Genomic DNA, 25,171 nt, shown 5'->3' on the forward strand with positions numbered 1-25,171 from the left:
GAACCAGTGCTGGGCACTGTATCTGTCACCGGAGGAGCGCATTCATTAAGATTTAGGGTGAGAAAGAAATACTAGAAATGCTAAGTGTGATGGTTCATTCACACCTTTAATCCCAGCATCCCAGGAAGCAGAAACAGGCAGGTCACTGAGTTCCTGGCCAGTCTGGTTTACATAGTGAGAGTTCCAGTCCAGCCAGGCTATAAAGTGAAACCTTTTGTAAAAGAGAGGGAGGGAGAGAGAGGACAGGTGGGAAGGATTGGGGGGGGGATGCTTTCCTGGTGAAACTACCCAGCATTGCACATTGCAGGAGGGTTCAGGCAAAACATGTATTTTAGAACAAAAGGGAGAGGTAAGAGGAGAGAAGGTGGTAGGTAAGTTAACACCTTTTATGTAATAGAAATTTGCAGTTGAAATCCTCTGTCGGCCTACAGAAGTTTGATTTTATCAGAAGGATGATCAGGCGTATCCAGGACTAGAGGGGGTGCCAGTGTAGAGACTGTGGAGTTTGTGTAAAACACTGATTTTAGAGTGACCTTTTTCAGTCAGTCAGTACAGGTGTATCTTGACTTTTCTTTTCTCCCTGCTGTTGGGCTGAGATGGCCTGGCAGAGCAGGGCTCCTGGCTGAAGAGTGCACCACAGTTGTTTGTTCTGAACCACCTGGTTTTACGTTTGTATCACACACAGACTTCTCCCTCTCATTGCCCTTAGCTGCTCTGATACCAATTGTGGTGTGAACTCAGTGTGAATCCTGAGTAAGAATGACTGTGTGCTTAGGTATATCCATCGCTGTACATTTGCTTGTCTATGGCCTGTAAAGTACACTTGAGTATCTTAAACTCACAGATTATAAATAGACTCCTCATGAAAGGGAGCGGCTGTGAGAGGCAGCAATTGTTACATTGTGTTTATTCTTCAGGTTTCAACTGGTGCCTTGAAGGCTTAACTTGGTTCAGAAAGAAATCTGAGCCTACCTATTTCTGGTAAACTCCTGTGGATTTGCCTAAAGTTGGATGGCCTCTTGAGTCCTTGTCTAGCCGGGAAACACTTTATGGCATATGCATCCCATAAAGGCAAGGCCGTCATGAGCTATTGTGACATTCAATTAAGATGAGTGCCGAAAGCACGTACCCAACATGACTGGCCACGGAAAACAGGGCTTTGCTAGGCCCCAGGATGTGAATCTTTGGGGCCGCAGACAGCATAAATCCTAATGTCCAAGCTAAATCAGCACCTGTTCTCCCCATCTTTCAGACATGTAAGAGTACCCGAGTTGCCCTGGCTTTGCTGTCCTTGCCCAGAACCTTAGTTTTAACTTCTTGTTGGCTAACCGACATTTCAAAGGCTGTTTCTTTTGTCCTCAGCTTTCTCCAGACCAGATCATCTTGCTTCTGGAGTGTCTCTTAGAGCAGAAGACCCTGAGCCCCCAGACACTGCAGCGCCTCCAGCAGACATATGGCCTCCAAGAGCAGGACGCAGAGGTAACACAGTTGAAACTGTGCCCCTCCCCCCCCACTAATGGGAAGGAAGGCTGAGCCCACAATGCTGGCTTTAGCACGATGTCGTGTGCTTGCTTTAGGGGTCAGGGACTGGGCGTCCAGCAGCAAGTGATCAGCTCCTGTGCCTGCCCTTCTCCAGCAGTCCCCTGTGATCACTTTGTGCTTATAACCTTGGGAGGCCTAAGTTTCCCCCCCTATGAGGTAATTTATAAAGACAGATACAAGTTTACCAAAAGCTTGAGCAACAGGGTAGAGTTGTTTGAATGAAGACTGGGGTGGATCATTCTGTGCCCTGGTGGTGCCTTCTCCTAGCTCATTACAGACACTCGGCTCAGACTTGTGAGATCGTCCTGGGTGCACCCAGCTGGGACAAGAAGGAAGCCATGTGTAAAGGAAATGAAAAAAGGAATCAGCCACAGTTTAAAAAGTAAAATTGAATGCTTTCGGTAAAAGCAGTGCGATGTGAGCCTTAATATCATTTAGCTTATTCAGAATACAGGACAGATCCTATATGGAGTCCAGGTTTGAAAAATAGAAAATCATAAATATTTAATGTATTTACTCATCCTAAGAAAAACACAAAGGTTCTAAGAGAAATGGTCTCTGACACAGCACTCTAAAATGCAGAGACTATAAGAAAACTAACTCTGTGTACTCCATTTCAGCAGCCACTAGCACCTGGGCTATTGGACACTTGAAACTTAGGCCCCTTAAGTGGGGTGCACACAGCTACGAGGTACACATGGGGACAAATGGTGTTTTCAGGCTCTCACTGTTCACCACATTGTATTTTCGAGCTCTGTTTTAGACCTGTTGTTTTTTATAGTGGCTTTCAGAGTTAGTAAAATGGGTTCCGCTGACATAAAAACCAATTCCTTAGCAGCTCACTGGGAAGGTGGACTTTGTTACGTATTTTCCAAGTCCGCAGGTTTAGGGGTAATTGAAAGAAGTCTGTGGGGAGACACACTGGCAGCCTTTTACCACCCATGTATAGATCAAATGGGCAACTGTTCTGTTTGTTTCGCTTAGCCCTTTTGTTTATCAGAGACTTCAAATGCCAGACTTATTTTTAATTAGTGTTTCAAAGACCTTCTTATTTATAGGCAAGAGGGTTGTGTTTTGACGGAGTTGAATTCCACTGGAGTAGAGGGTCCCCTGCAAGCCTCCACTGCCTGGGTGGGAGGGTCAGAGCAGGTGCTGAGCACCTGTCTCTCGGTGCCCGGAAGCCATGAGGCTCTGGTCCTTGTTTTCCTTCCTCCTGTTGGCATGGAACACATCCTGTCTTACCTTACAGCCTGATACAGTTACTGTGGATCATCTCTTAAACCTTTGAGAAGGATGTCGGTATCTCCCCCCCCCCTTTTTTTTTTTTTTTTTTTTTTTGTTTTTCAAGACAGGGTTTCTCTGTGTAGCTTTGGAGCCTATCCCTGGCACTCGCTCTGGAGACCAGGCTAGCCTCGAACTCACAGGGATCCGCCTGCCTCTGCCTCCCGAGTACTGGGATTAAAGGCGTGTGCCACCACCGCCCGGCGATAGCTCCCCTTTTTGTAAATATCAAAAAACTGTCTTACTGCCTGGAGACAGAACACTTGGTTCTGCTGTGATGCTTGGTGGCCAGGTGGACTGAACGTAGTGTGGCTTCCTTCACATAGATGTGATCTGACTGACTGTTGCAGTCATACTTACTATCTACACACAGAGAAGGAAATGGGCACACGGGCCAGGCCCACCCTTGAAGCTTGACTTTGTCAGACAGCTCATTAAGTGAGCAAGGCGGCCTCAGCCAAGTCCTATGAAGGAGTGATACCTGAGGTAAAAGCCCGCTGTTCTCTTCACCAGGTATTCAAGAAAGGCCCCCTCAAAGGAAGCAACATGAAGCCAAAAGACTAGCAGGGAAGTGTAGACACAAGACCAGGAAGATGTGTAGACCTAGAACATGTCAGGATAGTGGCCAGCAAATGTCTGTTGTACAGGGACAAAGCACCAACCCTTGAGACAGCATGGTTTCTACAACAACTCTTCAACTTTGCTGTTGAGGCACAAAAAAAAACCCCATGCTTAGAATACATGGATAAATGCTGCTGTGAGCCAGGGCAAGTTGTGATAGACCTAAAACCCAGGTCTAGGAATATTTTGAAAATCTCAGGGCTCCAGCCGTCCCTGATCCTGGTCACTTTTTACAGCAGTCTACAGCTGGGGCCCTTGCTGGACCTGTGGATTGAGGCCCATTTCCTCGGGGACTTTTGAGGCTAAGCAGGAGCTCCCTAGTTACTGTGGCTGCGGTTCCTCGTGCTATTGACTTCCCTGTACTCAAGTTCCTGTGGAAATTCACAGAAGCCACAGATTTTCAGCAACCAGGTGGTTTTCTAGAAGCTTCATTATTTAAGCGTGCCTTCGACTAAGTAGCAGGAATTAAGTTAAGCCATCAGCAACTTTTGTTTTGGGTGACAGACACGCCGTGAGAGAAAGAGTTGTTACTTGGTGGAGATGATCTTGAGGTTTCTTAGTTCTCACTATTTCCCTATGAGTGAGTAAGCAAGGGAGTTCCTTCAAGTTATCAGGGTTCTCCAAATATGGAATAAGTAGCAGTCCCTTGAAAGATGGCTAGAGAGACATGTGCTCGGCAGGGCATGTGCCGAGCCTCCCGGAAAGAAGAGCAAGGTAAGTTAGGCCTCTGATGCTCTGCTCAGATCACTGTCCCAAGCCCTGGGTCTGGCCTGGGCCGAGGAGTCCAGCACAGAAGGGCGGGACCTGTCCGTGATTGTGGGGTGACCTGGAGAAAGGCCGCCCTCCCACTCTTGTGACTGCACATGGGCAGGGTTGAGAAAGGGCCTGCTGCTGCTACCTGGTGGCTCCAGCTGGCCATGCCCCTCACAACAAAGTGCAGTGCTCTTGGCACAGCAATTAAAAGAGTCTAGACTACAAGAAACTTTCCTACAGGCTCATGCGGGTGGGGTGGCTCGGGGTGGCCTTAGCCTCTGTACCCCTCCTTTTCTCAGAGAGGCCTGAGCTGCTCGGACTGCTTGCTGTTGCTATGTTCTCTTAGCCGGTGCTCTGTTGGTGAGAACTCTTTGCTGTGTTGTGCCTCAAAGCTGATGGTGTCGAGGAGTTGTCAGGGTCAGCTCTGAACTCCATCCTAGATTTGGTACCACCCTTTGCTGCCCTTAAGAAATTGCGGTGAGGGAAGGTGACACAGCAGACCCAGTCCTTAAAGGAAGTACCCAAGGACCTGTTGGTAATAGAGTGACTCTCAGTGTTCTGGGGCGCCCTGTGTCTGCCATCTGCAGGGCTACCGGGTGTTCCTTGGCCTAGAAAGTAACAGAATCCTAGGAGTTGTGTGCCTTTTACACAGAGTCAGAGCTACCAGCCAGTCTTGGGTCAGGGTTCCTTCAACCAGGAATGAAAACAAAGTGACGTGAATTTTAGCCCATAGAAGCACTTGTCTGCAGTCCTATGTGTTGCTCAAAAAAGAGCTATAAAATTTAAATCGTCTGGACAGCTGGTTCTGGAATAAAAAGCCCTCTTTAGGGCTGGTAAGATGGCTCAGCAGGTCAGGGTGCCTGCCACAAAGCCTAAAGACTTGAATTCAATCACTAAGATCCGCTTGGTGGAAGGGAGAAAACTTGGCTCCTAAACGTTGTCCTCTGACCTCCACATGTATGTATGGTGACACATGTGCACATATATATACACAGATAAACAGAAAGGGAGCTTAGGGACTAGAGAGAGAGAGAGCCATGTAAAGAGCAGTTGCTGCTCTTGCAGAGGACCTGGGTTCAGGACCCAGCACCACAACCAAGTCCCTTAAATACCCTAGTAAGTTCATGTGGTTTACATGCATGTTCTAATCATGGACTTCTAACACAGTGAATCGTTGAAGTGAGCTAGTTTCAGGTGGCTCATAACCATCTCTAACTCCAGTTCCAGAAGGCCCAAAGCCTTCATTCTCCAGGCTCTGCACACATGTAGTATGCATACATAATACACCCAGGCAAACAAAAACATATAAAATGCAACAAAGTTTAAAGTAACATTATAAAAAATGGTTTTGTTTTTGTTTTTATTTTTGTTTTTATCCCTTTTAAAATAGTGAGTTCCTGTATTGCCTTAGCAAGTGTCTCAGGCTGAAAAGCTGGCCTATGATAAGGGGATCCATGGTCTTCCTGGGTATCTTCTTTCCCTAGCAACTCTCATGTGTGAGGCCACACTGAGCACTTTAGACCGGGGCATACCTCAGGCTCAGGCTATAGCATATCACAAAAAGGAAAAAAAAAAAAAAAAAAAATATATATATATATATATATATGTGTGTGTGTGTATATATATATATATATACATATATATATATCGTTATCTATATATATCTTTATCTCTTATATGAGAGAGATAAAGATATATATTTTTCTAATGTAATTTTGGAAAACTAGGAAGCAGCATATTACCGCCTTGTGTGGCCAGCGACCAGAGTGACCCACCCTGTAGTGTGCCTTGCTCTGACGTTCAGAGTTAGACAGGCCCCCTTGCAGTCCTGCCTCTGACTGGGAAAGGAGTGTTGCTCATTAGCTGCTTCCTGTGCTCTCCCATCCTTGTGCTTGGTTTGTAAACGTGTCTTAGGGGACACCCTTCAAAATCAGGAAAGTGTTGCTCAGTGTTCCTCTGGTAGTTTTCTTTCTTGTTACTTGTGTTAGTGTTCACAGAAGTTTTTCCTGAAAATCTAGCAACATTGTTTGTCTCCTATTCTTCTATTACTTTAAGCTGATTGAAAATAACAAAAGTAGAGATTTGTTTTTGTTTTGTTACTTTGTTTTGTTTGTTGTTGTTTTTTAAAGTTCCTTTTTTTCCTGACACTTGAGACTTTTAACTATAAATTATTAAAACACACTGGCTGGCCAGGTGTCTGATAAACGGGAAGGCATGAACAAAAACCAGAGCCACATATAGCATATTCTGGCCTGTTTTCTTCAGAGAGATTTTTTTAAGGGAATCAGGCTGAGAGCTGACTTACTTCTAGAGGGAATGTAGGGGCTTGTAGCGGCTGTAGGGGGCTGACAGAGTCAGGGGTCAGCTTGGCTCAGAATAAAGACGTTCTTTCTCTCGCTATCACTGCCATCTACTCCTCATGATCACAGAGTCACCCAGTCTGAATAGATTTTTCTCAAAAAGATGAGAAATGTATTCATGTTTCTAGGGTTTAGGTAGCATTGTCTCAGTCTGATGTCCCTCCAACTATATAACCAAGAAATCAAACTACACAGCATGCTCATATCACTTTAAAGCCCCTAGTAATAGCAGTATGTGAGGTTTTGTCAGTGATTCTGGGTTCTCCATAGCTTTGTCAGTAGTTTATATATCTTTATATTAGGGTTCTGTTCTGAGACACACAGAGAGGGACGGGGAGAGGGATGGAGAACTTTATACACAGCTGTTTTATTTCATGGTGGTAAATTGAAAGACACTACATTCAGGTGTACCTTAAATGTTGCAAAATAAAAGGTCCGTGTTGCCAAAATTCTCCAAGTGTCTTCCCAGGCTACTAGCACCTATGGGAGGCAGATGGCACAGATCCAATGTGAAGCTCCCACAGGCCTGAGAGCTGGATCTGGTTTCTGCTTCCCACTCAAATGCACATGATCTTCTCTTTGTATGGCAGGGCGCAAAGTATTAAAAGGCTGAGCTTGCTCAAGTGGCACCAAAAATGACCCTTTTCTTCCTTGGGATACTGTCTTAGGGTTACTGTTGCTGTGAAGAGACACCCTGACCACAGCAACTCTTATAAAGGAAAACATTTAATTGGGGTGGCTCACTTACATTTTCAGAGGTTCAGTCCATTATCATCGTGGGCAGGGAGCATGGGGGCATGCAGACAGAGGTGTTGCTGAAGGAATAGCTGAGAGTCCCACATCTTGCAGGCAAGAAGAAGTCAACTGACCCACTGGATGGTATCCTGAGCATGGAAATCCTCAGAGCACCACCTCCACAGTGGCACACTTCCTCCAACAAGGCCATACCACTATTAGAAAGCTAAATACCTCCTTATAGTGCCACTCCCTGTGAGATTATGGGGGCCAGTTACATTCAAACCACCACAGCTACTCAGCCTGCATTACTTTTATTTAGAACCTCAGAACACACAGAACTAATGTTTTGTAGATTCTTGACCAGACACCCAGGCAGAGCACGGTATCCCCAGGACTCTGGAGACCAGCACCCAACCACAGAACAACCCAAACCTAAGATTTTCCTTCTACTCTGACCTCTGGGTAGTTTTGTTAGGTGTAAAAAGTATCCCTTTTCCAAAGCCTCCCTCAGCTTAGCTCTTGGAAGGCAGGCTGTGGTGGTTTTCAGTAAAACTCACTAATATGCCAGGAATACAGCCAGCCCAGTTTGAGAACACTTGCCCAGCATATGTGACAACCGAAATTCAGTCCCCCAGCACTGCCACCCCCCACAAAAACAAGAAAAGCTCTTTTAAAAGCCAAGCATGGTGATGCAGTCCTATAGCCCCCGCATATTAGGAGTTCAAGGTCATTCTCAGCTATAAAGCAAGTTTAAGATCGGTCCAGGCTATAAGAGACCCCATCTGTCTGTCTGTCTCTCTCTTACACACACAGAGACGGGGGGATTTTCCATATATAATTTTAAAATACCATTCAGTTTACATATTTAAAGTGTACTAGCCTATGGTTTTCTATCCCCAGAAGGACACTGGTTACCACACCCCAGTTCCTTAGCCAGCATTGCTTAGATACCCCTTCCTATCTATTCCTTTATGTTTGCTTAACCTGGACTTTTGTATATGTAGACTCTAATCTGTGCCATGTGATACTTTCTGACTGGCTTTCTTTGCTTGGCAGATGTTTCCAGGCTCTTCCTTGCTTTTGGCACACTTCAGTATTTTCCCCAGTGCTGTGGTTAAATCCTGCCATTGAGCTACACCACCCTCAGCTCATTGTCCTTGTCTTTTCCTGCTAGCATGCTAGAGACAGAACCCAAGGGCATCCGAATGCCAGGCCAGTGCTCCACCTCCAAGTTTCAGCCCCAGCCCTTCATTGCTTTTTATTGCCAGATAATTTTTGATCTTATGGATAATGCTCCATTTGGTCATCCCCCAGCAGCTGTCATGAGCGTTTGTGTAAAAGTTTCTCAGTCCAAGTTCCTCGGATGACCGTCCAGGAGTGCTAACTCTGCTTCACTACTTTGAGGACCTGCCTCAGAGTAGGTGGACGGTTTCATGCCCTACCAGCAACATTTGAGGGCTGCAGCTTTTCTGTGTCTTTGTCAACATACAATACTGTCTCTTTTCATCTTAGCCATCTTGGTCTATGTGTAATAGTTTGTTGTAGTTTTTATTTGCCTTTGCCTGTTTGCTGATGATTTGAGCTTGCCTTTGTCTATTTATTGGACGTTGGCGTATTACCTTGGCTCAGAGCACTTCTCTGTATAATCCCCATAAAAGTCCCTTATTGTAGAAGTGTCTCTCATCCTGTAGGTTGTCTTCTCATGAAAGTGAAGACCAAGAAATATCTTTTGAAACAAGTAGCCCTTCATGAGGTCTGATTTATCCAATTTATTTTTTTGTTTGTGATTTTGGTATCAAATCCAGGAAACCATTGCCTAATCTGTCGTAAAACTGTATTTCCTGCATGTAATGATTCTGTAGACTGAGATCTCATTCAGGCCTGGGGTCCTCCACCTCATACACGAAGTATTTGTTAATTAGGAGCAAGGCAAGTTCTCCTTAGCCCACTCACTCAAGTTTCACAGCTCAAGCGCACAGACCTATGACAGACTTCTGTGGGACTCAAGCCAGTCCAAAGAAATTTCCACATTCCAAATCTTTCCACTGTGAGAAATGCTCAGCTCCTGTGATTTCTGTAGAACATTGCACACGCCTCCTTTCCTGTTTCAGCCACAGCAAAATTGAAGAGAACTGAAACCCTAGAGAGACACCGAGTTATTCAGCAACATGAATGGCAAGTCTTGGGCAAGATGACCTGGTATGTGCAGTCTCCCTAGTCTTCAACATGGAGTCTTTTATTTGGATGTCTCTTCTTCCAGTTGTTGTGGAGAGTATTAGAGGTAATGACCATTAAGAAGGGACGGTAATCCATGTGGTATGGCTATTAAGTGGGCTCAGGACGCCTCCTTTTCTAGCTGGTTCTCCTCTTCCTCCACATCTCAGGTGTCTGCTGTGCTCATGCCCCTGCCCCTTCCACACCTCTCCCGGCCTTCCACAAATTCCCTTTATGCCGTCTAGTGGCATGTGACCTAGATCTTGCTGGTGTTTTGGCTCTCCCAATCTTTCCAGTGGCTGGAAGATGAAGGAGGTGGACTCTTTTCTGTGTGCCTCACCATTCTTTCCTGGATCTCCTGTCAGATGTAGAAAGGCAGCAGGAGTGACTAACCCCAGATGCATGTGTCCTCAGGGAAAGAGTGGGAACTCTTTCAAGAGAGCCCCTGGGGACTTAGTGAGGCCTCTGTGTCACTGCTGCCTAGTAAGACTCAGCTCTCCCTGCTTGGCCACTGTTTCTGCCAGCAGTGAAAGTCCTCTTTTTAGCAAGGACCAGGTACTTTGTGCTGAAGAAAAAGGATTGGTGCTGTCACTCCTGACCTCAGAACCATTTTGAAAGGTTTCACCATCCAGTGGAAGAAAGGTCTGGGAAGAGAAGGTGATGATATCTGAATCCAGTGCAAGCCCCCACATCAGCACCGAAGCTCTCCTGACTAGTTCCAAACCCGTAATGGTATTAAAGTCATCGAATGAAATTCTCTGTTGATGGGGGAGGAAGAAAGATGAGGTCGTGTCTTAATCACAGGAATAGGTTCATACACAGGCGAGGCTGCCGTGTTTTGTGGCACTTATGTTTGCATTTGACATTTGTTGCCACTCTTGGCCCTCACTGTACACTCTGTTTACATGCTAGTGTTATCAGCTGCAGCAGCTGAGAGACCACTCAGTACGCTACCCCAGACAAAGTGACATGTCTGCCAGTGTGTACATTGTTGTGCATGGTTCTGGGTCATCTTCAGGTGGTGGTCCTCAGGAGTCATCTCTCTTGTTTTGTGAAACAAGGCCTCTCACCTGTTAGGCTAGGCTGGCCAGCCAGAGATCCCCCTGTATCTTCTCGGTTGCTGGAATCACAGGCACACCATCCCTTGTATTTGCAAAGCAAGAACTTTACTAACCGAGCTATCCTCCTAGCCTCTCTGTGTCTCTCTCAACATTAGGTCCAGGTGTTTCCTAACCTGGCTTTACAGCAGCAGCTGAAGTAAGGTCTCAATTTCCTTTATTAGAAAAAAATAATGTTCGTTTTCTAGTCCTTAGGGAGCAGGGTATCAGTGAGAGAGAGGACGAGCAACAGAATAAAGCAAGGTCCCAAAAGTTTTGTGTGGCACACACACCACAGCTGACTGTACTTTGGTCTCTCAGAAGAGAGAGTTGGTCAGCCTGTACCATTGCAGACACCCGTGAACAGTTCTCAGCTGGCAGTGCCAGTGGCCTATAGCCGGCTTGCAAAGGCTACCCCATCTCACCAGCAGTGAACCCTCTTTAAAGCCAACTAAATCTAATTTAAGGACACAAATTGAAAAGGCAGGGTTGTTTATTACTGTGTAGACTTATTAACTTAAAAAAAAGCCCCAAGCCTTCGTCTTTCCGTTTACAGATATAAAGTGAAACTCCAAATGAGGTTAAATGGGCTTCCCAGATCATGTTCCTTGGACAGTTTTTTCCTTTTTTTTTCCTTTAGCAGTAAATTTCAAAATCAAAAGGACTGAGAAAGAAAGGGGCTTCCTGTCATAAATAGGATGGGTGGTATTCTTCAAAGCGTTTTATAGCTTCCAACTGTGCATTATAATTTCAAAGTCGCTGAAAGCGTTCTCGGCATGCAGAAGTTGCTGTCCACGCAGAAGCATGCCTCCAGCAGGCACTGTGCATGGAGGCCAGTGTGGGCGGGGCGGGGGTGGCCAAATGTCCTGCTTTCACCAACTCACCCCAGAACCCTGCGGCATTGCCTAACCCAGTAACTCAGAAGCCAGCTTTGGTCACCCTGTTGGCCTGCCTCGACACCAGTTCTGTAACAAAGCTCAAGGCTACTGACTTTCTAAACATGGTTACAAAGGTGACTTGAGGATTTCAACTGCTATAAATGTCAATAGACAGGACGGAGGAATGCTGGCGCTGCGGCACTTCTGAGGTTGGAAGGAGAGCAAGGCTGGGCATCAGCTGTTTCCAGGGGTGATTACTGGATGTGGGGACCCTACCCTGACGGTGGTCAGGTTTTGTACCCTGAACTGAAGGCATAATTGGAGAGTGGAAGTAGTCTTGTAGGTGGTGTTGCCTTAAGGCTGTAGAACTGAAAGAGCCGGCTCCTCTGTTATTTCCAAAGGAAGAGACTCTCAGCTGTGAGGGGCCTTTCGGTTCACAGTGACCTTGTTCGTGGGACAGAATTGCCACATGGCCGGGGCTGGTGCAAGGCCACATAGAGTGCTGTGTACAGATGCTTTGGGAAATTCCCAGTAACTCAGAACCAGAGGGTGGTGTGAGCAGTAACTCCCAAGTCACCTTCTTTTCCATCCAGTGGTCACCTAGATCCTATGCTTTCTTCTTTTATGACCAAGATGAGTTGGTTATAGAAGACTAGTCAGGGCTAGTTGTTCTTGAGCTGTGTGTAGCCCCCACCCCTCCCTTTTCTATCCTGGAGCCCACCCTATCCACAGCCATTACCACCCCTGTGCTGAAATGAGGACAGACACATCTTGTAGATCCCACCCTGTCATCTGGGCACACATTCCCTGGTGTCACCTATTTGCAAAGCCGCACAGAGTCAAAAAACTCAACTCTTGTAGTGTCATAGAAGGCCATTAGGGGTCACCTGAAGTATCTGAGAGTCTCCCAGGCATGGTCCCCCACCTCCCAGGGAGGCCAGCACTCTTCTGACCCTCACTTTAAGGAGGTGAATTTCGTCAATTCCCCCACGAAACAGCAGGCCACAAAATTTACTTAGTATGTTATCAGCCAGCATAAAAACAGTAAAAACTCACCGTGCGGTGGTGGCGCACGCCTTTAATCCCAGCACTCGGGAGGCAGAGGCAAGCAGATCTCTGTGAGTTCAAGACCAATCTGGTCTACAAGAGCTAGTTCCAGGACAGCCTCCAAAGCTACACAGAGAAACCCTGTCTCGAAAAAACCAAAAAAAAAAAAAAAACAGTAAAAACTCAGTGTGTTGCGTATAATGAGGGAAATGTTGAAAAGCAACCCTTGTCTGTGTTGTCTGTGTGTGCATACGTTTGCACATGCTCACACACAGCCACGTGCATAAGCCTGACTGCTGGAACCCCTCTGTACTGCCCATTCCCCCAAGGCCTGCATAGCTGCCCCTACTGTATTTGGACTATATGAGTCATAGGCCTGAACCAAGACCCTGACTGAATGCGGGCCCTGGTCTCTGAGACCTGTTGTCGCAGTCCACCCTGAGGGCAGTCCCACTGTAAGATGTAGGGCTGTTGCCTGGGTTATCTGACAGGGTTAGTTGCCAGGCCTCAGATGCAACTCTGACATGAAGGCTTTTTGAGACCTATCCTCCATATCCCCATCTTCTCATCTGCACCCAACCGGAAGAGCATGTAGAATGTTGCTCATCCCAGGGACCTCGTATGGGTGGAGGGTCTAAAGGCCTGCAGAGCTCTGAAATCCTATATGTGATAACCTAGCCATGCCCTCTCACATTCTAAGCAAAACATCCTGGAAAGAAGTTTTATAAGATTGTTCTTTTGGTGGTGGGGTTGGTATTTATTTGGTTGGTTTTGAGATGAAGTCTTGTTGTGTATTCCTGGCTGGCCTGGAACACTCTATGTGATTAGACTAGCCTCAAACCTGCAGAGATCTGCCTGCCTCTGCCTTGTGAGTATAGTAATCAATGCGCTCACCACACCCCACTAAAGTTATTTGTTGTACTGAAGTGGGCACACCTGCGTATCACACCAGAACCAACTCTTTATGGCAGCCAGGAAGACTCCAGTGACCCAGCTCTGTCTAGGCCCTGCGCTCACATGCATGGGCACCTATCCGTGGGCCATGGGAGCGCCATCAGCCTGGTGGGCAGTGAAGGGCCAGCCAGGCTGTAGGCTACGGCTCCCTCTCCACACCCCACTCCCCACTCAGGATTATCTGCTATCTGTATTTTCAGCTCAGAATGGGGGAGAGAGAGCGAGAGCGTGTTCTTGGTAGTCAAATCCAGCCAGAACACAGGAGCCACTCCACCGCACTTCCAGGAACGACTTTCAGTCGGCCTCGGCTGCCTCCTCGGCTGCCTGCCACCTTTCCCTTGGCCTCTTCCGTCTTGGTTGGGCCTACCATGTGGGTGCTGTTTCAGACTTAGGTGCTTGCTAACTTCAGACTTGCTGGGGATTCCTAGCAAAACCTTGGGAGTGACCTGAATTTCAGTCACCATTTAAATCATTAAATTTTCAACTCCCCTGACAGTTGGAGTGTAGTAAAACGTAAATATTTAATGTGTAGTTTTCCAAGTGTGGTGGCTCGTAACCTATAATCCCAGAACTTGGGTGGCAGCTTTGAGCTACATTGGAAATTCTAGATCAACCTGGGCTACATAGCAGACAAGTGTCTCAGAAAATGTTAAGTATGCAGTTAGATCATCTGGAGCACACACATAAACGCAAGGAATGCCAAAACTAAAATAATAGAGTTGAAAACCATAGGAAGGAGGAAAAATCAATAAATTCAACTATAACCATTCAAAAATGCAAGCAGAACCATCATGGCCAGAGTCAAAATGACCCTGACTTGCAGTCTAGTCAAGAGCTTGTCTCCCTGACACTGAAAACATACTACAGACTAAGGGGGAAGCGATCCCATAGGAAAATGTAAAGGTTTGCTAATCAGTCTGGGAAGGAGAGAGGTTCCACCTTTTAAGATGGAGGCTGTCCTCACAAGGCTCCTCCCCAGGGAGGGCTCTTGTTCTCTGGCACTGTTGACTAGCAACTCTTTCCAGAAACAGCTCCCAGCTCCTTCAGACTAATTGGTTTGACAATGGCCCCTGTCCCTCCACTTTCCCGTAGCCCTGCTGCACTTGGTAAACAGTAGTACCTCCTGTGAGCTGTCCTCATTTGATAGCCCATAGCCCAGCAGTGGTAGCAGCTCAAGGTGTAGGAACCGCGAAGACCTTTGTCAGGAGTGTAAACCAAGGAAGGCCCCTTTAGCCGTGTCCACACAGCTGCCATTCGATCTGGGAACCACTTCAAACTGAGTAGAGCGGTACTCACACTCTCTCTCTCTCTCTCTCTCTCTCTCTCTCTCTCTCTCTCTCTCGGGTCTCTGCGGGCTATCTTCTGTCTTCACTGTCATACGCACTGTCCCTCTGGGGACATCGAGCTTAGCTCTGGTATGGTGGGACACTTTGTAGCTGTTACAGTCAGGATTGGAAGTCTTGTCCGACAGTATGGTGCACTGATTGCTTTTTAAATCAGGATATGCTATGCCGTTGTGTTAGATTGTATAAGGAAAACCAGAACAAAGGCAGCCTCTGCACGGAAATTTTAGAAACAGTCCTAGCATGGAGAGGGGCGGCTTCTGGTTCCCTTAACAGTCTTAGTTCAGTGAATCGGCTCTGGTTTCTTCCCACTCCTACACCCAGCCCACGCACTGGACATCACCCAGTGCCTACTGAGATCTTGTGACCAGAGCAGCCTGCTGGGTGCCAAATGCTGTCATGGGTGTGTGCAGTGTGTCCCTACTTTGATTTTTACATAAGGAAGCTTAAAAAACACAGGTTAAGGTCAGCCATCCCAAAGGAGTCCACCAGTTAGTTGCTTAAGGATGAGAAAGAACATGCAAACCAACCAGGCTCCTTCTGAGTGGTATGGTGTGGAGAGTCATCTCCCTGCCAGTGTCAGCTGAGGGGGATCTTGATTCAAGAAGTTGCCTGTGAAGGACACTAAGGTCTGTGACCCAGTCAAGAAGGCAACCCAACCTCCCACTGGTGTGCACTTTCAAGTACTGCTGGGTGACAGGTGCCACCTTGCCTCGTGAGGAGGTTAACTGTGGGTGCTTGTGAGTTTGGAGAAGAACACTAAAATGTTCTTTGTTGCCCAAAGAACTAGATAGAAAGAAAACTGAAAGTCCTTGCGTGAGTGGAGACCAGGACGGGGGCTGGGGGTTGGGGAAGCTCTCAGCCTTGCAGCATCTCTGTGGTGTCTTTTAAACATCCTGTCTTTGAAATACTGAATTGCATGTGGCCCTTGCTGATGAAAAGACTGTTTTGTCCTGCTCTGTATGGGGTGGGGGAGACAGTCTGCCCTTCCTGGATGCCATGTTAGCCTTTAGGGTTCAGAAGGTTGGCTGTCTTCTTAATCACGACAATAAACCATTTCTAATGGAGGGGAGTGGAAATGCTGACCTCGTGAAAGAGCCTCTGTGATGGGGCCTTCTGAACCTTCCACAGATCCCAGCAGACTGCAGCCTCCTCCTGCCCCCACCCAGGGGGCCTTGTTCCAATAGGAAGTGGGCCCTGGGGTGTGCTCTGTTATTTCTCTGTGTGTAAATTAGAAGAGAGCACAGAAAAGAAAATGAGGGGATGGACGTGTGGCTCAGTGGGTAGGGGGTTTGCCTAGCATGCATGGAGCCCTGGCTTTGATCCCCAGCACCACATAAACAAGCCATGGCTGCTTACACCTAGAAAGTGAAGGCAGGAAATGAAGGAGTTCAAGATCATCCTCGACTCTACATCAAATTTGGAGGTCAGCTTGGGCTACCCGAGGCCCTCCCTCAAAAGGGGTGGGGGGCGAGCTACTTGGTGAAGTCCTTTTTGTCTAGATTCTTGTTTCCCCTTCCCTCACAACCAATCCTGTGCACAGGCCCCAGCTAACAGACCCCCTGCCTCCCATCTGCCAGCCACAGTCAAGGACACCCTGACAAAGTCCGTGTGCTACGTAGATTGCCCATCAGTCAACCGTGGTGTCAAGCCCTTCCTTCCTCTGGGGGACCTCTCTCTGCTTGACCTTTCTACAGTGCCCCCACCATGTCTATGGCATTAATAATGCTTAGTAAATCTCTCACCCAAATAGCAGTTAGCCTCACTGTTCACGCAAGCCTGAACCTTTCCCAAGCCCTCCATTCTCAAACTAATACCTAGAAATTTCACAGTTTCAGAATGACAGCAGTCATAGTAGGTCAAACTGTAAGAGAGCCAGGTGGCACAGTCGTAGGCTCTCAGAATACATTGGGTCATGTGAGTCCCCTTATTAAAAGAGGGCGCAGGTATCTTGTTTTGCAGTTGAGAAAAGTGGGGGTCTTTCCCTGCCCTGAGCACCTGGCAGAGCAGTAGGTCCCCGAGACAGTGACTGTCATAGGGTCTCCTGGCTAGTGCTCATTTTCAAAACTCACAAAGGCTTTTTACTGCCAGGTGTGGGTGTGGCTCACCCACTGGAAACAACCTTGAATTGGGAGGAAAAGGAGAGGTACAAACAGCCCCCGGGTCTGCCAACCCCAGTGCTCTGTACATTTGCTTCCAGAGTCAGCTCTGGACCAAGCCCATAATCCTGGTGGTGCTCCTGGCTGGAGTGTGGGAAAGCTAATGCTTAATGGTTTCCTAGGGGCTCCCCCACAAACAACCCTCACTCCTGTGCATTGTTAATTTCTGGAAATCTATTTGTACAGGTTAAAGGAATACTTGGGGCCCTGGGAATTTCGCACAGCAAAAGGAATACAGGGGCCTAGGGAAAGTGTTGGCATTGCTTACAATTATTACTGCCTGTGAATGGATCACTGCATAGCGTCTTCCTCTTCCAAAGGCAATAAAAACAGGGGTGACAGGAGGAAACCTTCAGTTTTTCTGGGTGATCCTGGAGCAGTGATGTGGCATTCATTGATTGGCTGGCTGCTCACTGAGTGTAGTTCGGACAGCTCACAGGCAACAGCTGTAGCATCGGAGTCTAAGAACCAAACAGACAGAAGCTCCTGGTTTATTTAAGATGATGATGGTGATGATGGGGTGCCTTTACACAGAGAGGTGGCCCTGCACGGCCCTTGCCCCTGGTGGCTTTACTGCTGTCTCACAGGCATCGGGTGACTGTTGAATTTGTAAGTGGTTAGAGCAGTGGGTCCCGGCAAGTTCCTGAGGGCAAACCTTTAGAATAGTCTTTGAAAAGAGCATGACATTTCACCTAGGTGTGCGTGGTGCCTGTGACAGATCAAGAGCAGTCTGCTTGAGCTTGTCTATAAATCTCAGCAGAGGTACCCGGGCTTGGTATGGATTTGGAGTTGGCATCTTCCTACATACTGTGTTTTAATTGTTAAAACTGGCAACACCACGGGGTAGAACTCACGATGCACAACTCCTGTTTGCACTTACCTGTTAACTTGTCACAGTTGTGTGCAACACAGTGAAGCTGCTATCTGAAACCTTTCTACCAGTGTTGACAGACTGTCCTTGTGCTTCGGGGTGTCAGTCCCCTCTTCAGGAAGAAACGAAATGCAAATACCAGACCAGCCAGCCTGCCTGCTGAAGTTCCCCGTTGCCTCAGTGACATTGCAGTTCAGAGATTGCTCATCCTGTGGCCAAGCAACGTTGCTCACCAGGTTTCCCCCCTTGTTTCCTAAGGTTCGCCATCGATGGTGTGAACTGGTGGTTAAGCACAAGTATGCAAAAGCATATGAGCAGGTGGAGAGGTTCCTGCAGGAGGATCAGGTGAGTGTGACTTTCCCAGAGGTGGGAACTGGCTGGCTACCTTTCACTAGTCCCGGGTTCTCCACGTCTCTGAGAGAACAAATACCTGAAAGGGTTTCAAACAATTAGATGGGACAGTTAGCATTTGCGGATTCACCGGATGGATTGTGAGTGTCCTTCAAGTGGAGCGGCACGCCACAGAAGCTCCTGTCCTCTCTCCTGTCTGTGCATGGAGGATGGCCTGATATGAGGCTCGCCCTAAAAAGTCCAAGGCCACTGTGTAGCAACACCATGGGTCCATCCTGTTTGTAGAGACTCTAATTGCAACCATAGCATGTGTGTGAGTCACCTGGGAAATCCTTGGGTCATCCTTTGGGAGGTCAGGCCAGCCTAGGAAGCAGGCATGCGCGTTTTCTCTCTCTCTCTCTCTCTCTCTCTCTGCTCCCCCTCTGCCCCTCTTCTCTCCCCCCTCTCCCCGTCTGTGTCTGTGTCTGTGCTGTCCATAACGTCGTCTGCCACCTTTTTGGTGTGTAGCACATTTTGGAGTCACCACTCAGGGCACCTCCTCTGACACTCTGCACCTCATGGCGTGTCCCCACATGACCTCCCCCACGAACACACATGTTCTCTCCCAACCCCAGCCTGTGCCTCTGGCCAGCTTATGCGCACACCGTGGGCTGATGGGTTAGAGCCACTTTGAATAGGGTGGAGAGTAGGGGTGGGGCGGACAAAGGACTTTTGACAGGGTCTGAGTACAGGGGCAGTCAGTGAAGTGAGGGCTGGTTATTCCCATAAAGAAAGTGATGTGACTTTGTTACAGCAGAAATGTCACATTTGCACAGTGAGGTATTTGAGGGAAGCTGGGGCTGGAGAGATGGCTCAATGGTTAAGGGTACTGACTGCTCTTCCAAACGACCAGGCTTCAATCCCCAGCACCCACATGGCAGCTCACAGCTGTCTGTAACTCCATTTCCAGGGGATCTGGCATCCTCACACAGATATATATGCAGGCAAAACCCCAATGTACATAAAAAATAAATCATTTAAAAAAGGCATTTGAGAAAGCAGACAGAACAGAGTTAAGAACAGCTCAGTGGATGACAGCCACGCTGTCCACTGCACAGGGACCTCCATGCCTCAGCCTAGCAGGAAAGTACTTTGGGAGCCACTGCTGAGTTTTTATCTCATGCTGCCTTTGAAGTCCTTTGAATCTGAAGCAGAATGTGGCCCTGGGGAAGTTCCATAGAACAAGAAAGCAGGCAGAACTCTTGGTCTTGCAGAACATAATTGGCTGTCTTTAATGTTGGCGCAGTGCAAATTCAAGCCTTTGTAGCACTGTTTTCAAAGCAGAAGAGCTAGTATCTGATGTTCTGGGACCTAGTGGTGAGAAGTGGCCAGGCTGGGCCAGAGTGACAACATCTGCCCTGCCTACTCTGCTCTGGGCCATGTGGTCTCTTGTGGCCTGGTAGGTGATGGTCTTGGTGAACAAGTTCATGCCAGCTACCCTTTGGGATGTCCTGACCTGACAGATACAGGGTTTTCCATAGTGACCATTTGGGGAGCTCTGTCTCTGCCCAGAGTGTTCCTGAAAGTAGCTGCTTTGGGACATCTTATCACTAAGCATCAGAGTGATAGAATCAATAAAATTCCATGTTTCTGTGTGGTGGTGGTGGTGGTGGTGTGTGTGTGTTGGGGGGTGGGGTGGCATAGAGTGTCATGATGTGGCTGGCTGGCTTAGAATTCACTATGTAGACCAGGCTAGCCTTGAACTCACAGATCTACTCTGCTTCCCGGTGCTGGGATTAAAGGCCTGTGCTACCAAAGGGTTTTGATGAAGACAAAGTGGAGATAGAGTAGAAACGGCAGACTGCATTTGGTCAGCTGCACGGCTGGCTGTTTCTTTTCTCTCATTTATGTCTTTGGGCCAGCTTGTGTAAAGCAAGTACAGACACGTATAGCCTCTTTACCCTGTCCCGTTCTTTTCTGGGTCCCTGCCCTGCAGGCCATGGGTGTGTACCTCTATGGGGAGCTGATGTTGAGCGAGGATGCCAGGCAGCAGCAGCTTGCCCGAAGGTGCTTTGAGCGGGTGAGGGAACACATGGACAGAGCCTCGGCCCAGGTGGTGTCTGAAATGCTGTTTTAAAGAGGTAATTCTTGCTTTCCTGTTCTCTCCTGACCATCCAAGCCGATTCGTCAGCCATGTGATGCATGACATGAGGGCCACCACTGTACCAGAAGTCTGTGTAAGGGCTGCCTGTCTTGGGGACAGGAGGGCTCAGGATCCCTGGAGCCACCTCATCTATCTTTTGGAACTATGGGTGTGAAACAGAGGTGCCTCCCGAAGGCATAATGGCCCCCTAGCACTGCTGTGGCCACCTGGGGTCTTGCACAGATCCAGATCTGCAGGTTTCATGGTTAAGGTCAGCCAGGGTTCCATGACCACACTGTTGTGCTCCCAGCTTCTGCATGCGGGCATCTCTCCCAGGCCTTGTCAGCCTGAGGAGACTCCGTTGCCCCTGTCCTCCTGACCTGTGAAGTAGGCAGCAAGAGTATTCCTGTCCACCCACCTGGCTCAGTGGCACTTGTGTGAGGTAGGCAGCAGCCCCCCCCCCCACCATGACACTTGTGTCCTAAGGGCATGACTGTTTCCACCTCCTGCTGTGGCGGGGTTACCCTGGCTCCAGAGGTCTTGGCTGTGTGTGCCTTGCCTCCCCTGTAGCCTCGTGTGTCGTTGAGACACAAAGCATGAAGCTCTGTCAGCAGACATACGGGTTTCCCTCACATCCATGTCGTCATCCCTCCATCTTCTCAGAGTTTCTCCATGGCGGTACATGATGTGATGTCTACTTTTGTGTATGTTTTAGAATTTTGCATCGGGTCTCAATCATTGTTGGTGTTACTTTGTTCTCTGTGATTTCTGGTTAATGAATGTTTAGAATTGTGCTGCTAGTCATTGTTGGACATCAGTTTATGTTCTCACATGTCGCTTTCACAAAGCCCACATCTATGTAACATGTTTGAGTATTTTATTTATCTGAAAGAACTATAATTATGAAGGGAAAACATGTTTCCTCAAGCACAACCATGTCCTTGCAGAAGAGGTGGGGACCACCATGGCCAGGCGTGGAGATGGATGGGGGCGTGCCATGAGTGACTGTACATGCTGCTGAGCCCGAGCTGACCCTCAGCTTCCCAGCTCCCCTGTGAGCTCCCTCTGCAGTCCCTCCAGGTGAATGCCTGGCCACAGCAGCTCTGGAGACAGTGTGGATGGGAGTGAGAGATGTTCCCTGCATGTCACACCTTCTGTCAGAGAAGTCCTTCCTCACCTGAAAGAGCCACAGAATCCCAGGCCATTCAGAATCTGCAGTTTGAGAACAGGCTGTGTCCTCAGAGTTAAAGGTCACATACCCAGCGCAAGGCCCCCTAGATGTTTGTCACGTAGCTGATAAACGCGTCCTTTGTCTCCTGTTCCAAGGCTCCTCTATACAGGGCAGCTAGCAGGCTGAACAGCAAGCAGCAGGCAGCAGCCCTGCAGGTGTGGTAGGCTCAGAGGCAGTGTGAAGGAGGACACCCAGTGCCCGCGGACAGGAGTGGTAGGGCATGGCGCTGCCCTCAACTGCTCTGGCTGCTTGGGTTCCTGGCATGCTGATTTGTGACTTGAGATTAAAATCACATTGCCAGGGATTACCACGCAACCATGACCTTGGCTGCTTCTGCAGATCCGTGGCTACTTTCTCTCTGCAGTTCGGGAACAGATGCAACTTGTGGCTCTTTGGAAACAAAAGAAGCCAGCAACCTTCGAAGATGCTCACCAGCCCTTTAATTATGGCCGGCGATGACCTCTCTAACAAGGTGCAGAGCTTAGCTGATTGGTGAACAGTGATTGGTTTCCGCTTTGTTCACAGTGGCTAAGTTCTGCACCTGAAGAGAAGGTGAGATGGGGACAGTTAAGTTGCAGCTGCCGGGCAGAGGCCACTGCTGCCAGGTGTGGACACAGCTGGTGGTCGGCTTGGTGTGGAACAGAGATCCCAGAGGAGGAGAGACCAGCCTGACCTAAGGGTGTGTTGTCAAGGGTGAAAGCAGTGTGTTGACTGCCCTTAAGTGTGTCTACAGAAAACACAGACCCACCAAGCATCTCACTTATGTCAAATGTCTCAGAAATCGCAAAAAAACTAAATCCAGATTCATCACAAAGGTTGAGTTGGATGTGTCTCCGCCAATGCCACATGTGAGGGAGGGGCCTGTTGTTCCCACTGGGCATGGTGAACTCTCTCTTGTGTTTGCAGCCCAGGTCTCCAAGTCTCCACAGTCGCTGGCAGGATGATGCCGAGGGCACACCAGGAGGCACCACCCAGCTGTGATTGGACCCGCCCTCCGGTGCCTACTGAGCTGATATCAGTTCTCATTTCACACACTGGCTCAGTTCAGCAGGAACAGGAGTCGAGCCCTTGAGCAAAACGCCTACCCACCTGTAGTAGGTGCCTGAGGCGGGCCTCCCGAGGAGAAGATGAAGAAGGGCCTGCCTGCATGTCTGGTGCCAGACCCGCAGTGGTATCCCTCCCTCCCTCCCTCCCTCCCTCCTCCCTCCCTCCCTCCCTCCCTCCCTCTCTCCCTCCCTCCATATGTGCTCCCGGGGTGGGGATCTGAGGAGTTAAGAAGTGGCCCTGGAAGGATGAGAGTAGGAGTGAAGCTAGCATACCCTGCCATCTGCTGAGTCGAGCCTTCTGAAGCAGAGTGCCTGTCCGAAGGGGCTCTTTGCATGGCCACCTTGTCACTGAACCTCTCCGGGCTTCACAGCCCTGCATGGCCTGTGGAGTGACCCTGCACCCTAGGCCTAGGATTGTGAGGTGTGGCTCCAGGCTTTTTCCTGTTCTCCCATGAAAGCTCCCTCTCAAGTGGAGGAACTCTTGTCAGGAGTGACTGTGGTGACAGGGTAATAAATTTTATTGCTGTTTTTTTCACAGGATAGATCACAGTGAGATTCTCTTTCATATGCCTCCTCCTAGCCCTGGTGGGGCCAAGACTGCACTGACCCTGGACATCAAAGGGAGGATTATGTGGCTGCTAAAGCCATCAGCCCACAGCAGCAGTCGGTCATTCGCATCTTGGGCTTCTGGCTCCCAGAGACTGGGCTCCTGTGGCATATATAAAAGGCGGAGCCTCATAAACTGTTGCACCTGGCAACTGCCTTTGTTCCCAGTCCTGGAGAGACTGGGTCTACACACTGGAACTGAGCTGTGACTTGAAGGCAGTTGTTCAAAGAATGAAGGATGCCCTCCCCTAGGCAGATGAAGAGCCAACTGCCTGCTTCCTGTGATTGCAAAAACTAGCTTCCATGGTCTGAGATGCCAGCATCACGCGACACCTCCTGTGACTGGTCCCCAAGGATTCTGCCTTTTGATGTGTTCAGTCAGTAGAACATTTCTGCTTTTGCAAACGCAGGGAAGCCTGAGCTGTCTTAATAAAGGAGCAGATTTGCTGGTATAACTGTTTATTTCTGAACCTGATGCCACTTTCAAGCGAGGAGGGGCGTGCTTTTGCAAACGCAGGGAAGCCTGAGCTGTCTTAATAAAGGAGCAGATTTGCTGGTATAACTGTTTATTTCTGAACCTGATGCCACTTTCAAGCGAGGAGGGGCGTGTGTCAGAAAAGGCATTTCGCACACCTTCTAGCCTTTCCTACCTCCAAATCCCTGGGGAAACCTCCGGGTACTGTTAATTCTGAGAACGCTGAAAGCGAAAGGAATTAATGCAGTGTGGGACTCGACTCTCTTCCAAAAGGTGGCGTCTCGGGAGTCTCTGATGAGACGGTTTATTTCTTTCCTTTGAATATTAACATATAGAACAAGTTGTCCAGAGAAGGATGCTGTCACTACCATGGTTGTGGTCACATGTGCCCAGACAAGGCTGAGCCATGTGAGAAGGAAGGAACCAGAAGGAGCAAGCACTCTCCTGCCTGGCTGGCCGGGTTCTGCATTCAGGCCTGCTGGGCAAGGGAGGCTCTAGGACGGACGGACAGACAGATGTTGGCAAAGAATCCTTGGTCTTGAGAACCTGGGTCATACCAGTGTGCACTGTGGATGGTTACAGAGGACTTGTGGATGTTTACCTGCTTTGTATATTGCGATGGTAGAAGAATCAAAATGTGTTAAATCCAACTTGACATTATACTGCTTTCTGTGAAGACTTGAAATAAAAGGCAGAGTCTGTGGCTCCCTGGTTCTCAGAAGCACTCTGGGCTTGCTTAGATGTGGAACGGGGACCATACACCCTGTAAGACCCCTCTGTGAGAACCTCAACATCCCCTACCTACAGGGAAATTAGGGGTGACAGGCCAAGCACTGGTTTGGTCTAGTTTTGTCCCTTGACTTCCTTAGGAACCAGTAAAGCAAAGCACAAGTGGGATTTTTTTGGGGGGGGGGCTAGTCCCCTTGTCTCTGAGGGTCACTGAGCCCCATGTCTTGCTTTGACTGCTTGGGTTCCTGCCAGTGGGCTTCAGGTCAGTGGGGTCTCACTGGAACTGGATGCCTGCATCACAAATTCAGCGGAGGATCTGTGGTAAAGCTGGCCTTTGCCACCTCTGGCCAGACACAGAACAAGCCTATTCTCCAAAGTAGGCAGCCTGTCCTACCCTCCCCGCCCCCCATAACTGCCCTAGAGACTCAGAAGGCTCACCTCACTTGGCTGAGACCTCTGGAGTCAAGAGGGGAGCACTGTCCATTCCTACGTGGGTCACCTGACTTCACAGTACCCAGAGCACTGCATCGTTAGTTAACCTCTGTCAGTAGGATGTATACCAGGGTTTGAGTGAGAAAGAGGGTCTGGGGTGGGGCATGGGGGGCTTGACGCCTCCACAGAGGTGCCTCATCCAGGGAGGAGGTTTCTCTACAGAAACCTCCTCCTGCCGCTCAGATGTGATGTTGACCTGTGTCGAGCTCGGAGCTCAAACTTGAGTCTGCTGCGTAAGTATGGGAAGGACAGAGACTCTGC

The 25,171-nt window shown here is 48.6% G+C and overlaps 1 protein-coding gene and 4 non-coding genes across 20 annotated transcripts in view; 4 read left to right on the plus strand and 1 right to left on the minus strand.

Moving 5' to 3' along the window:
• Positions 1-24,410, plus strand: part of Aopep (aminopeptidase O (putative)) — a 296,983-nt gene extending 272,573 nt beyond the window's left edge. For all 16 annotated transcript variants that reach the window (XM_035443029.1, XM_035443028.1, XM_035443036.1 and 13 more), the window contains 4 exons: positions 1,363-1,479; positions 18,117-18,203; positions 20,185-20,329; positions 23,147-24,410. In XM_035443029.1, coding sequence (XP_035298920.1) covers positions 1,363-1,479; positions 18,117-18,203; positions 20,185-20,325 — 345 coding nt within the window. In that variant the 3' untranslated portion in view covers positions 20,326-20,329; positions 23,147-24,410. The remainder of the gene's footprint in view (positions 1-1,362; positions 1,480-18,116; positions 18,204-20,184; positions 20,330-23,146) is intronic.
• Positions 21,804-21,880, plus strand: Mir23b (microRNA mir-23b). Its single transcript, NR_105183.1, has one exon. It is a non-coding gene; the product is annotated as a microRNA mir-23b (primary transcript).
• Mir27b (microRNA mir-27b) lies at positions 22,029-22,110 on the plus strand. The gene has a single exon (NR_105190.1). It is a non-coding gene; the product is annotated as a microRNA mir-27b (primary transcript).
• Positions 22,548-22,630, minus strand: Mir3074-1 (microRNA mir-3074-1). The gene has a single exon (NR_162763.1). It is a non-coding gene; the product is annotated as a microRNA mir-3074-1 (primary transcript).
• Positions 22,555-22,622, plus strand: Mir24-1 (microRNA mir-24-1). Its single transcript, NR_162760.1, has one exon. It is a non-coding gene; the product is annotated as a microRNA mir-24-1 (primary transcript).
• Positions 24,411-25,171: the final 761 nt, after the last annotated feature.

The sequence above is a fragment of the Cricetulus griseus genome, chromosome 3 (genome assembly GCF_003668045.3).
Source record: "Cricetulus griseus strain 17A/GY chromosome 3, alternate assembly CriGri-PICRH-1.0, whole genome shotgun sequence".
NCBI lineage: Eukaryota > Metazoa > Chordata > Mammalia > Rodentia > Cricetidae > Cricetulus > Cricetulus griseus.